At 33.6% G+C, this 14,513-nt stretch overlaps 1 protein-coding gene across 3 annotated transcripts; it reads right to left on the bottom strand.

Moving 5' to 3' along the window:
* Positions 1 to 598: 598 nt before the first annotated feature.
* On the bottom strand, positions 599 to 3,387 carry LOC105050455 (protein RGF1 INDUCIBLE TRANSCRIPTION FACTOR 1). Of its 3 annotated transcripts, none has more exons than XM_073242492.1 (5): positions 3,167 to 3,387; positions 2,994 to 3,052; positions 2,683 to 2,898; positions 2,374 to 2,589; positions 599 to 1,238 (listed from the first exon to the last, which is right to left on the bottom strand). In XM_073242492.1, exons 2-5 carry the CDS (start codon positions 2,994 to 2,996, stop codon positions 966 to 968), a joined length of 708 nt encoding a protein of 235 aa, XP_073098593.1. In that variant the 5' UTR covers positions 2,997 to 3,052; positions 3,167 to 3,387; the 3' UTR covers positions 599 to 965. The 3 variants fall into 3 exon arrangements, with proteins under 3 accessions (XP_073098593.1, XP_010928784.1, XP_073098594.1); XM_010930482.4 differs by having other exon boundaries at positions 2,994 to 3,060; positions 3,167 to 3,322; XM_073242493.1 differs by having other exon boundaries at positions 2,683 to 3,060; positions 3,167 to 3,342.
* Between the last annotated feature and the right edge of the window lie 11,126 nt (positions 3,388 to 14,513).

The following is a 14,513-nucleotide window of genomic DNA, read 5'->3' as shown; positions in this document are numbered from 1 at the left end:
TCCAAAGCATTTTCACAGTGATGGAGGTCTTTTTCAGTCAAAAAAAAAAAAAAAGAAAAGGTGATCTTTTATACTTCAGCTGAGAGAAGTGTAGCATTTTCTATGGGACACGTAGGGTCATATTCTGTGCAGGTACGTCATTTCCAGAACTCTCCTCGAGTTAACCTGGAGAAATAAACTACAAACTCTAGAATTAGATCTAGATCATCCTGATTATGATGTGAAGGACCACACTTATTTCTGGTGACAAGCACCTAAAATTAAGGAGAAATTTTGGGGTTAATTTTAGTGTTGCTCCCCTATGCTCGTGCTGTTCTAAGCCACTGAAGGAGTTCTGTTTCAAGAAAACCCATCTCCTACCGGCCACAATAATAAGAGAAACGCCGCTTACAGTGGACAGACAACAATTAACTTTAAGAAGAGCAGCAGGAAAAGAAGAACACTTTTCCTTTTTTTTTTTTTTTTGTGAACAGAAAAAGGGATACAACTGGATGATCAAATCCTTCTCTTTTCGGCAGAGAAGGAATTAGGATGGACCGCATGTTTACCAAGATAGAAATATCTACCTTCCAGATTGGCCACCAAATACCATGGTATATATGCTGTAATGAAGATCTCATGTATTCCATTTATTCACCCATCTTTACGTACGTATAAAGGCTCTGGTCCAAACGGTCAGAATAAAAGACACGTAAGAAATTTTTACACACCTCAACGCATGAACGTGAAAATGGGCAAGCATGGGTGGATATATTTACATACTTAACACAAGTAGGCACCCCAATATCTAGGGACTTCTTTTAATTTTTCTTCCTCTTATGCAGCATATATATGGACGCATGGTCATCTGCTTCCTTTCTCCTCCTCATATCGGTGCACGTACACTGACTCTTCTAAAGGAGTCACTTCTAAATTAAGCTTCTTTTCAGTCTATCTCTCTCTCTCTCTCTCTCTGTCTCTCTAAATCAAAAGGGAGCTCGGCGGGGTATACCCTTACGCCTTGACGTCCGGTAGCTGATAACAGGAGAGGTCGCCGGAGAATTGCTGGTGGTGGTTGTGGTGGACCTACCGCCCTCGTCATCCGACCACCTCCAGCCGTCAATGGCCATGGCAGGTGACATCTTCCGGAACTTCCGTGGGGTCGACGACTCATCCGATTCCGAGCCATGAAGCCAGTCCCGGCTGGTCTTGGGGCGTAGCGCAAAGGTGAGCCCCGGGTCTCTTTGCATTCCTCCCAGCTGCAGTAAAGAAAAATGAGCCAGGGTTGAACTCCTTAGTAGGAGTCACCGTGTCTAAAAACTTTGTGAGGAAAAAAATAAAATAAATAAATAAAAGAAAAAAAAAATGGAACTTTCTTCTTGGAGAGGAGGAAAAAGGGGATATCAACAGCCTAGTGGAAAAAATTGGCAAGTCAGCCTTTAAGTTCTAAAAGTTGTAGCCATTGCGAATAAATGCTCACAAGCTTCCCTTTTTTTTTTTTTTTTTGAAGCAGCAGCAGCTTGGAATACTGAATTAATATTCATGTTCTTAATTTCAGCAAATCAACCCATTCCAAAATTTGTTTCTTTTTCTTAATAATTTGTATAACAATGTGAGAGCAGTAAATAAGATTTACCTGTGTCCATTGCATAATTACCTAAATTCTAAAACTCAAGAAAATAGATCGGAATTAAATGGTTGTTAGTAGTATATATCTGGTCTCATGTGAAGAGACGAGCAAATCCAATATATATGACCCATACTAATCATTTTATATCTTTAATGCAGAGTTTCCTTGTCTTTCTTCACTCTTCCCAAATGTTCCCATGTTACTTAATATTGATATGCGATTATGTTATATTAACAAACTTATCATAAATCAAGATAAATTAGTTTATAAATTCTCATAAAAAATTATCAAAATACTTAATTTCTCATCTGAAACCCAAAAAATCCAATTCAATGAGAAATTTTAATTTGTAAGAATTATAACAAATTGTCAACATACCTTCTCATCTTAAAGCAGAAAAGTCCAATTCAATGAGAAATTTTAATTTGTAAATTATTAATAAGAATCCAACCGAACGCTACAACTAAAACTGTTAATATGGTCCAACAACTCTGAACCTAGACCAACACCCTCCTCCATTAGGAAGAGGTAGGCCCCCGGTTCAATTCCTGGAGAAGCCGCCTATCCTTGAATCCAGACTAGATAAGTCCGCCGGATATGTCTCCCCTTAATTTTTCCTAAAAAGACCAGAAAAGAGGAAAGGGCGACTGAACTTGGAAGCACCTTTCAAGGTTCAAATACCTTTTTTTTTTTTTTTCTCATCAAGAAAGACTAAAAGGTGATGAAATTTAAAGCAATCCAAGAGCCATGGCGCCGAGAACCACCTTGCATCCGAGGGAGCAGAAGCGGAAGTTGTCGAGGAGGCTCCGGCAGCAAATCTCACAGGTGTTGGTGACGCCCTTCCCATGCCTCGGCTGCGGCCTCCCGTTCAAAAACACGATCTTGGCGCTGTTTATCACATACGTCTGGATGCCCGATATATCTATGAACTTGGACACCTCGGACACCCTGATCACGTTGTGGTACGATGACCTCCGTATCTGAAGAAATAACAAATTAAACACGAGAGATATCTAATCTATTCCCGTTAAATTCCTACTGGAATAACAACAACTGGAATAAAAGTATAAAACCTGAACAACTCGGTGATTCTTATGGTATTGGTCCCGTAGGCAATAAGAACAGAGTGCGGGTCCGATGCAGTCCAAGCAGTACATGTTGCACTCGCTCTTGTTGGCATCGGCGTGGACGTCGCAGGGCACGAAGAAGCTCGTCCTCAGCATGGGTTTCAGCCATGGCGGAACCAATTCCTCTCTGCAGCTACTGCCCAACTCGATCATTTCACTCTCCTATCCACAACAAAAAGACCTCCCATCCATCTACCCATCCAATTCCAACAACAAAGCCAGGGATTACAACCAAAATAAGATCATCGGAAGTTTACCATATAAAAGCTCTCCGCTTTGCTCTCACAAATCCAAACCTCTCGCCCTCCTCGACGGCCTGGAAAGCTAGTAACAAAACAGAGACAAACCCAAAAGAGAGAAATATATATCAAAAAAGAAAAAAGAAAACAGACTTGGATCGAGGAAGTGGTACAAGGTTTTTACTCGATACCTTTGGGAACGAATCGATGCACATAGAAGGAGGAGGAGGAGGGAGGGGAAGAGAACAGGGGAGAGCCGAGGAGCGAATTAATGGGGAGAGGGGGAGGGGGAAAGAGAGAGAAAGGCGCAATGGGGCTTCTAGAACACGAGAAAAATAGGCAAGGCGGTTTGGCTTTGAAGCGGAGATCCAAACCATAGATCTTTGGCGGCGACTCTTTTTTGACGGAGGGATGTGGATTGGGCTGTCCGAAGGGTGCAAGGCTTCATATCCGTCCAATTCTTCGGCCTAAATGGGCCCAAATGATGACAAAGTAATCCTATTCTTATATTCAGCATATGGACATAGTGGTATTCTTTTATCCGGGGAAGTGTCTCCTGACACCCATTTTGGGTGTGACACCCCCTGTTGAAATTTACTAGTTTGCTCATGCTTTGATCAGGATCTTGAAAGAATAGTTTTTTTTTTTAATTCATGTATTAATTTATTGGCGGCTTATTGTCCGAACAATACAACATTATATTATGAAAGAGATGTGGCATGGTGTTGCCCTAATCCTTCTTTTATTTTTAAGAGGTTGGATTCTCCATGATGTATGATTTGCACCACAACGAATGGTACAATCTTGTATGGCTGCCACATCATTCCATCGTAAAGATAGACATTTAGTAAATGAGTATTATATATCATACATGGTATTATTTTATTGTATATTGTATCCTATTTGATAACTATCTATTTTTATGAGCAGATGATATGATGACTATCTAGAACTGTACCATTCTTCACAATACAAAATGCAGATCGGATGATTATGGATCATTTTTAATCCATCTACCATATATATATTTTTTTTACCAAAAAATATATATTTTTTCCTTTATTAGTCAAATATACTATTTGATGCACCAATCTATATCATACATGTAAACAAGAAAACTCTTAATAATTTCTTCAAATTTATTAAATATATTATGATATAATTGATTATAATTAGTTCTCAAATTAATGAGTAAAATTATTGTTGGTGTTGACACTAGCGTTCACAGCCATTGTTTGTTCCATGCATTTCTTTACATAAATTAACATATTATTTATATAAACAATTAATTCCATATTTTCTTTGCAAGAAACAAGGATTTGTCTAAGTAATCGCATCTCTCAGCTCACCCGGTAACCAAAGGTTGTGGATCCTCCTTTGATGGTGCATTCCAAAAGACCTGGATCCAAATAACTACAGCACCATCTATATCTTTTTCTCAGAAAACTACAAATAAATAAATATTTTCTGTTTATTATTTTAAATTATTGAATTCATTTAAAAATTATACATACATACATATATATATATATATATATATATATATATATATATATATATATATATATATATATATATATATATATATATTAATTTGAACTTTTGCCCTTGATTTCGATCATCAATGCTGTCACCGTGCTCATGGTGCGACTATTATATTCTTTCTGTGCATCCTGATGGTCCATTCACTTTTATTATAATATTACTTTTTAATATTTTACTTTCCTTGTATACTTCATAATTTAATAGAATCATAAAATTCAAATTAAAAAAATATCATAAATAATTGTCATTTTAAGTTTCTTTGAGTTGGGATAGAAGACGCACTGGCATGTATGTGTCATGATCATTCTTCTTACTGTGAGCTATCATTTTCATGGCGGAAATTGTAACATTGACACCACCATTGTCTTTTCGAAGAAAAAAAAAAGCATTCAGTATTTGCGGTTAAATTTAATTAATTTAGATATATTAAAAGCATCTATTTCTCCAGCCATCCTAGCATAGGCAAGCCACTGGTGCCCATTCTCTTGCGCACAAAATTTCCTATTTGCCACATGATGCACGAGGATTATTATGACTTGCACAAACTGACACAATCTCACAGCAGTTATTGTGTGATCCAACAACGTATATTATTAATTTTTTTTTTTCAATGCAAATGATATAACCCGAACCCTACCATTAATATCTAGAGCACTTTGCATCTGGCATTAGTACTGTATTCTTGACACTGATATTAGATTTAAAACCTGATTCATGATCTAATTAATTCAGTAGGGATATGGGTCGGATTCTTGTTCCAAAGCTCAAGTTTTCCGACAAGTGCAAAAAAAAAGTACATGAGTTGGCCCGTTAGAACTGTAAAGCGACACGATATTTGTCTGTCGGACTTGATATCTAACTTATCTCGGGAAAAATGTGTCGGCAGAAGGTTGTTCCAGTTCTAACGGGAGATCCGAACCAACGTACATCAGGATGAGCCCGGAGAGTAGTTTGATGGGGCTACGTTGATAGCTTTTGTGACACCATCTTCCCACACGCTTAAGCGGTGCTCCCACGTGGGGATCGCACGGGATCCCGTACGTGTCAGGAGGGAAGAAAATCGTGCGTGTCAATAGGTAGGAGATTCTTTAGCTAGCACTTGGCGACAAACACTCGTCACTTGGTCCAAGATTCTTTAGCAACCATCTTGGGTTGTTTGGTGCACCTGAAAAATGTATGAAAAGAAACTCATGGAGCATGCTTAAATTAAATGTAGTCAATCACGATCGTTATCGAACAGGAACATGGACTGATATGATTAAAACATTGGATCTATCCAACTAAATCCTGAATTGAAAAGGATTTGTAATCGTTACCCTCCACAGAACACACGCAATGGGAGGTTCGAGTTTTCTATAGCAATTATTGGGACGGCATGGATAAGGATATTGGAACTTGAATTCACTTAAAGAAGAAGTCATCTATGAAATTAGGTACTTTATAGGGCAACAGAATTTACTTAAAAAAGAAACCATTGATACCATTCATGATTTTTGAAATCAGATTGTCTATAATTACAAAAAGAGATCGAGATGTGCTCCTCTATGTCCACGAGCAGTATGTTAGTTTTTTAATCCCAACTCCTAATATATCCGATGGGAGGATCTTATAAACTCAGACAGTACTTTGGTTTCCTAATCCCAACTCTTAATATTTTCGATGGTAGAATCTTACAAAGCTCTCAAGTGAGTCAGAGATCAAATTTGTAGTGATGTCCTTTTATAACATATTTGATTAGATAGCATTTGAATTAGTCATGAAAACTGAGATGGATGTTATCCATAATGATTACGTAGAATTTAATTTTATTACAATAACCATCAAGTATATCTTTATCACTTTATCGAAGGCATATCTTTAGTCAAATTAAATCAACTAAAATAAATCCCAATGCATGTTAGTATGGGCCACGTCTGGATGGGGCTTAATCGGATAAATTTCAATATTCTTCCACTTGACCTAACCTAACACAATCATCTTTATTTTAATTATTTAAAATATTTCGAAAACCTTTAATAAAATTTTATTCTGTGTTTGATTATTGAAAAATTGACATGGCTCTACATTTAAAAACTTAATTGCTCCGTAGAATGTACATTATAATTTGATTATAAAATAATCATCAATATAAATTATAGCAGCAAATGTATTATCCATCAACACATGACCTTCCATACATTATAATACTAATGACACCTCATAATCAAATTCTTTATATGAAATTTTACTTTATGAATAGAAGGAGCTTTATGCCTATTCTTTGATCATTATTATATCATATAGTAAATAGCTAATCAATATAAAATAAAATAAACTAAACTTTATTACAAACTCTAATATGATGATTTTATACATACTGTCTAGTATATATATTTATCATATAATGAGCTAATGAACCATATGATCCCTCAAAATATTGAGAATGAGTCATTTAATTAATGAATCTACAATTATTAGCTCTTTATTAATATATTCCACAGATAATATATCCTTTATTCTCTCACGAAGTGATAAGTATCTAATACTAATATACATACTGGTATTTATACTCTTCATACTGTAGGAGAATCTTACTATAAAATTATCAAAGTATATTTTTATATGTTTATCAATAGAGTCTACAATTTTAAGTCTTGTGATAAAATTTTAAAATTATAAAACTTGTGAGAAAATCTCATATAGGCTATATACTCTATAGTGGATGTAATGAATGAAAACTTATTTTACACCCATTCATGACATAACACCTAATGTAAGTAGAAATATATCCGATGGTAGACTTTTTACTATTAGTACATCCAGTAAAATCCAAATCTTAATAGTTTATTACTTTATAATGACCAGACCAATTGTATGTGAGCATATATTCTTTTGTACTTTATAGGTAATGTATGACTTTCTTTACAATTTTTCAATGTTTTGATAATGTCTAAGCATTAATGCAGCAAAAGCATTATCTGGATGCATGCAAGTATGGAATAAATCAAATTTTCAACAATTGATATACAGGGTATGAACCTCATTTCTTCTCTTTCTATCTTATTTCTTGGACATTGAAGTTTATTAAACTTATCATTCTTTACAATAGGAGCAATTCGATAGAATATTTTTTCATCCTAAATTTAATGCTATAGAGATATAAGTCATTTGAGATAGTCCAAATAATCTTAGAAATCTATCTTTGTGAATCTCAATATCGATAATATAAGCCGCTTTATTCATATCTTTCATCTCAAAATTTAGAGATAGAAACTGTTTAATTTTATTAAGTAGATCAAAATCATTACTGACAAATATAATATTATCTACATAATATCAAAATTATGAACTTACTCTCGCTGACTTTCAAGTATATATATTAATCAGTAGTATTTTGTTTAAACCCAAAGAAAATGATTATCATATTAAATTCAAGATACCATTGTTTTAAAGTTTGTTTAAGTCCATAAATGGATTTTTTTAATTTGCAAATCATATACTCTTGTTCACTGACAACAAAAATCTCAGATTATTTCATGTAGATCTCTTTCTCTAGATCACTATTGAGGAAGGCCATTCTCACATCCATCTAATGTAGCTTCAAGTCAAAATAAGTTACTAAGACCATGACAATTCAAAAAGAGTTCTTTGATGAAACAAAAGACTAGGTCTCTTTAAAATCAATGTTTTTCTTTTGTGTGGACTCTTTTGCCACAAATCTGATTTTATACTATTCAACTTTATCATTAAGATTTCTTTCGATCTTATATATCTATTTAAATCTATTAGTTGTACCTTTTTACGTATGCTAATAATTTTCAAATATGGTTATTATTCATAGAGTCCAACTCTTCTTTTATGATATTCAACCATTAAAAGGAGTTCTCATCTCTCATGGATTGTAAAAATATCCATAGATCATATCTTTTTTCCTCATATTAATCAAATACGCCACATAATCTGGAAGTATAGCAGATTTTCTTATTCTAGTAGATCTTTAGAGAGCTGTCCCTTGATCAGCTTGGTGCAGTGGTTGGATAGTTACTTTTTTGAGAATAGGAATCTCATGGATTGAAACTTGATGAAGTGGTAGTCTCTTCTAAACGTCACCTCGAGGAATAATAATAGAAATCATTACTTCAATCTATTTTTTAGGATTTATTTTTTTATTTTTTTAAAAATAATGTCTCAAGATTCTCTACTCTCACTACAACTTTTATCCTTTAGAAATTAAGTTTTATTCATTTCTGCTATTTATGGTATACGAGATAGATAATAAATTCTATATCCTTTTGACCTTTCTAGATAACTAATGAAAAATTATTAGTTTTAAGATCAAATATTTTTTCTTGTGGGTTGTAAACATTGGCTCCAGTTAGATATCTCCATAGATGCATATATCTCAAACTAGATTTTCTACCAGTCTATAGCACATACGGAGTTCTTGAATTGCCTTAGTAGTGATCTCATATAATATATGCATAGCTATATTTTCAACCTCACCTCACAAGAAAATAGATAGAGTAGAATAACTTATCACAGCTCAAACCATTTTTTTAAGCATTCAACTCCTTCTTTCAGCCACATCCTTCTAATTCGATGTGCTTGACTAGGGGTGGCAAAATATGATCTGACCCACCAACCCGACTCATGTTCGACCTACCATACATGGATTTGGATTTGGCTAAATAGGTTTGGATCATAAATAGATCGATCTATTTAATCTATTTATTATTTGGATCAGGTTCAGATTTCATATGTCTAACCTGCTTAACCCATTTAACTCGTATAAATTTTGGGTTGGACCAAATTAGCTAGTATATGGGCCATTCAAATAAATTGAGTAATGGGCTAGTGGGCTCCTCCCATGCGGCGCACAGTGCGTGCTAATTTCTCAATTTTCCCTGTACCCCCCCTCCATATAACCGCATCAAATCTCATGGTGGATAACAATTAACATGCCATAGATAATGTTGAGGTCATGACCACAGGGGCTTGCCAGAGGCGATCAAGCGATCTTGGAGGGGTGGAACCGTAGAGGGCCAAAGGCGGCCGGGGGCACGATCAAGCCGTCGAGGGTGGAGTCGGAGGTGGCTGAGAACTCCGATCAGATGGAGCTAGAGGTAGCAAGAGCACGGTCAAGCCATGAAGGATAGAGTCAGAGGCAGTCGAAAGCTCCGATTGGATGGAGCTGGAGGTGGTGAGAGCACAATCAAGCCTTCTAGGGTGGAGCTAGAAGCAGTCGGAAGCTCTAGTCAAGTAGTTGGTGAAGAAGCGACTGAGAGCACGGTGAGGGTAGAGGAAAGAGAGGCAGTTAGGTGGAGATGTCGCAAAAGCAGAGACGTAGAGCTTGGAGACGACAAGAGAGTAGGTTTTTTATTTTTTTAAATGGGTCATAAATGGTTTGGATTTTATTATTTTTAATTGGTTATAAATAGATGGTTAACAGATCGGATTAGGTTGCCTGTTTATTAAGTTGGTCGAGTTTGAATTTTAAAACTTGACATGTTTAATAAATGGATCAGATCTGAGTTCAGAATTTTTTGACTTGACTTATATCTGACTCGACCCATTTATATCTGACACGATCTGATTGCCACCTCTATGCTTGACATTGTGTATCGGAATATAATGTCTTGTTCCTTTAAGAATTTCGCTAATAGTCCTGATCTATGTCCTATCTTTATATGTTTATCATAGTATTTACCATCTCTATTGGATCTGACTACTTTAATCATTTTTTTGATTATCTCTCTATCTTTATTTTGAATTTTTTAAAGGGCTTAAAACATCAATCTTATCAAACAGAAGGTATAGATACATATGCTGTGAATAATTACCATTGAATATGATGAAATAAATTTTACTTATTAGATATCACGAGGAAAAAGATCCACATATATCAATGTGAATGATTTTCAAAGTTTCTTCACTCCTCCTGACACCCTTCTTAAATATGTATGTCTGCTTTATCTTTATATAGTAAACATACATACAAACATAGTAAAGTTTAATGATCATAAGATCTTATCGTTTACTAGCCTTTTGAGTTTTGACTCTTTTTCGGAGAGATATTCTAATCTTTGATGCCATAATATTAAAAAATAATGTGAAAACCAACTTTGAAATCTAAGATTATCCTGTAGCATCCAATTATCTTTAATAAGTGAGCATGCTTAATTTTTAATGACAATGCATCATTCACTTTGAATCAAAAGCCTTTTGATAGAAAATCCTGTAAATTATTGACAGTATGCACAAATGCACTAGAATGCATCAGGCAGAATTAAAAAAATTTACTAAATTGGATTTAAAACACACACAAACATAAAGGATATCTTTCTTTTGCAGCACTTTTCATATTTTATGTAATTTTTTTAGGTGTCCCTCCTTTCCATCGAAGAAGCATTTGATAATCTTATTACTGGCTTTACCTAATGCCGTAGCAAATGCTTTCTTCCTTTTTGCTTTGGATGCATCTATTCTTTTACCTACTTTTTCACTAATCTGATGTGAAGCAAAGTTCACACTCTCTATCTTTTCTCCTTTAATCTCATTTTTTTTTTGTATACATTTGACTAGTAATTTATTAACCATCTAATCCTTATTGTGTGTATTATAGAAGATTTAAAAAAGATCATACTTTAATGGAAGAGAAGTGAGAATAAAATGGATTAAAAATTTACCCCATATGAAAATCTTAATATCATTTAACTGTGCTACAATATTCCTCATCTCCATAATATGCTTATAGATACCGACCTTTGGCCTGTTAGAGCTTATCAATTATTGCTTGGCAATATACAAGAAATCATATGCTTTATGATATGAAGGGATGGTTCTCCTAATGTATCGTGTTAGATTTTTTTGAGAGTAAATTGAGGCGATTGGAATACTTTCATTTCTCAAAAAAGCTCTTCTATTCTGATGTACTTTCATCCATAAGTGGTGAAGATTTATCTACTCAAAACACTAGATCAAATTCAGCACATCTTAATGTGATGAATATTTTTTTTTTCTATTTCAAAAAATTTGATCCATTAAGAAAAAAATTTTCTATGCTAGTATCAACAATTATGAGAATTAATGCTGCAAATAATATATACTCACATTACAACTAAATAATAAGACTCATTAAACTTTATCCAAATCAAATAAATTTCTTGATATTTAATTTTGGTGGGCAATCGGTGCATCATTATATCTCTCCTTTGCGCGAATACCACAACATGCTAGTAATTATACTCGCTTAGTGATATATTATATCGCTTAGTGATATATTATATCACTAGTAAACCAAACAAGACGTGCATATCATGTACAAGCAAATATTATGCTTTTGGATATAAAAATATCATTCAATCCAATTTATAGTTCTACCATTCAATTGTCTAAACATCAAACATGAAGGTGCTCTTTTGGAAGTGAATCACTATTTCAGTAGCTTAAACTTAATTATAATACTATTAAAATTTTATTGAATCAATTATATTTATCCAGAATTATACATGATAGAAAATTTTTGATTTTATGTATTCATGATCAATTTGGTAATTACACTGAATCAATTAAAATAAAAACTTTCAATTCTTTATAAATAGTGTCAATAAATTTTACATGTAAAACATGACACGCATACATCATTAAGAATATGAAAATAGGCCTACAATACTTTATTTATATATAAACAAAGTAAATAACATATAAAAATATATAATATACAAATTTATAGACTTTTATGCAATAAAGCCATATAATATGGACCTTACCATAATTATCAAAGGATTATTATGTTATAAAGTTTATTATAGAGACTTCATAATAATAAGAAGTTTTTACGTCATAAACTTTATTATAGGGATCAAAGTATAATTTTATAAGGATCTTTATGTAATTAAACACTTTCTCAGGAGTTAAATTGTAAAAATCTCCTGAACCAGATTAAACTAGCTTAATTTGGTCTGATTAACTACTAATTAAAGGACTAATGAGTAGAAATTTGAAAGCTTAATGGATACCTAATAGGATGTATCCGAATCTGGGTTCATGGGTTAAAACCTAAGATCCACCTTTCTTCTTCCTCTCTCCTCCCTTTTTTCGATCACAACTGAGAGGGTGCCAAACGCCATGACTAGCAACCCCCTCCTTGACAATCCTTTAATGGAGGGTCACCGACTGACCCAAACCACCAATGGGTTTTCCCTATTGATGATAGGCTGATCTCGTGGGAGATCGATGGAGAAAGCACCCAAATCGATGCTCCTCCTCTTAAAACTTTGCTAACGGCCACTATAAAATTCTCATCAACAGACCACCACCCTCCTCAAGACCATCCATCAATTTTTCGATGGGTGTATCGGCAATTAGCCGATTGATGGGAGATTGATGGATGGGGGAGTCAAAAATCATGGCTTCTTCCTCGAAGATCAGTCGGCAATCGTCGAAAAAGCTTAGATCAACAGATCGCCAACATCTCTCCAAAACTCCGATCCTCTTTTTTTAGCAATCAAGAGGGAGGACCATCGATTTATTGAGATTCAGTGGATATTTCCTCTCCTTTCTCTCTTTTTTATTTTTCTATTTTATTGGATGATGGGTGGTCATTGGAGATTGGAGACCAGCATGGAGGTTAATTAGTGCGATGGCTGCCAAAGGTCGAACGAAGTTTGGCCGTCATGATGGAGAAGGGAGGGCATGGTGATAGGAAACCATGAATGCCATGTCCTTCTTCGTCTCTTTTATTTATTTATTTATTTTAAAAATAATTCAAGCCTTTTAAAAAAATCATATACCCAATAAAAATAAATAAATAAATAAAAGAATACATGCCTCTACTGCCATGGAATTCAGAAATGATTCTGTGATCGTGATGACTTTGATCACTAGTAACTGATCAGCATGGCTAATTAGATTTATATTTATAAATTTTTTATAAGGACATAAAAAGGCTTCAATCTTCGAGTTAATAACCTATATGCCTATGATACCATAATATTGAAACTTTATGCGGGCAATAAAATTTACTTGAAGAAGAAACCATCAATGCCACATGATATCTATGGAATCAACCTGCTTGTAATCATATAAAAAAATTGAGTTAGATGTATTCCTCTCTGTTCATGAGCAGCATTTTAGTTTTCTAAACACAACTTTAAGTATTTCCATTGAGAAACTTCAAAAGCTCTCAGATGAATTGGAGACCAAGTTTATAGAGGATATCATTTTATAATGTGTCTCATCTATCAGACAGTATTTGAATCAATCATAAAAATTAAGATGGACATTATCTATAATTATTATGTAGAGTTTAACTTTTCACAATAACTATCAAATATATCTTTATCACCTTTTCAAAAGCTTATCTTTAGTCAGGCTATAGATTAAATTAAATCAACTAAAATAAATTTCAATGCATGTTAGTATGGGCCACATTCGAATATGACTTAATTGGATAAATTCCAAAAAAAGATTCTTTGATACACGACTACAACTAATGCATTATCTCATTATAATGGTTCTTCACCAAAACTGTTATTAACCACATTATTATATTTACACCCATTGTTTATCATTAAAGATAATTTTTCAAAATTTTAATAATAAAATAAAAAATAACTAGTAAAATAGTGGTAGTTTTTATAGCCTTATAACAAAAAATATTGACCAATAGTGGAAAAATAATGATATCATATTTTTTATTTTTATTATTCAGCCATTTTTTAAGAATTTATTTTCATAAAAAATAATGATAAATAATGATGTTATACTTTTTACATTGTTTACCTCCATAATATAACAAGAGATGGCCGAAACGTTGTTATTCCAAATGATGTTTTGGTGAGGCCAAAAATAAGCAGACCAAACGTGCACTATTTAACGACACTGATTACATATTTTTTTTCAATATATATATATATATATATATATATATATATATATATATATATATATATATATATATATATATATATATAAGTTATTTAAAAAATAAGTCGAAAAGACAGTCGGCTGGTG

This window comes from Elaeis guineensis, chromosome 8 (assembly GCF_000442705.2).
Source record: "Elaeis guineensis isolate ETL-2024a chromosome 8, EG11, whole genome shotgun sequence".
NCBI lineage: Eukaryota > Viridiplantae > Streptophyta > Magnoliopsida > Arecales > Arecaceae > Elaeis > Elaeis guineensis.
Note: the sequence above shows the minus strand (reverse complement) of the source record. Positions and strands in the feature narration are given on the sequence as shown.

Excerpts from the sequence above, each read along its gene's own strand:
- LOC105050455 (XM_073242492.1), bottom strand. Across the intron at positions 2,590-2,682 it reads AGAATCACCGAGTTGTTCAG|ATACGGAGGTCATCGTACCA; the intron begins GTTTTATACTTT and ends TTATTTCTTCAG. Across the intron at positions 1,239-2,373 it reads TCTGCTCCCTCGGATGCAAG|CTGGGAGGAATGCAAAGAGA; the intron begins GTGGTTCTCGGC and ends TCTTTACTGCAG.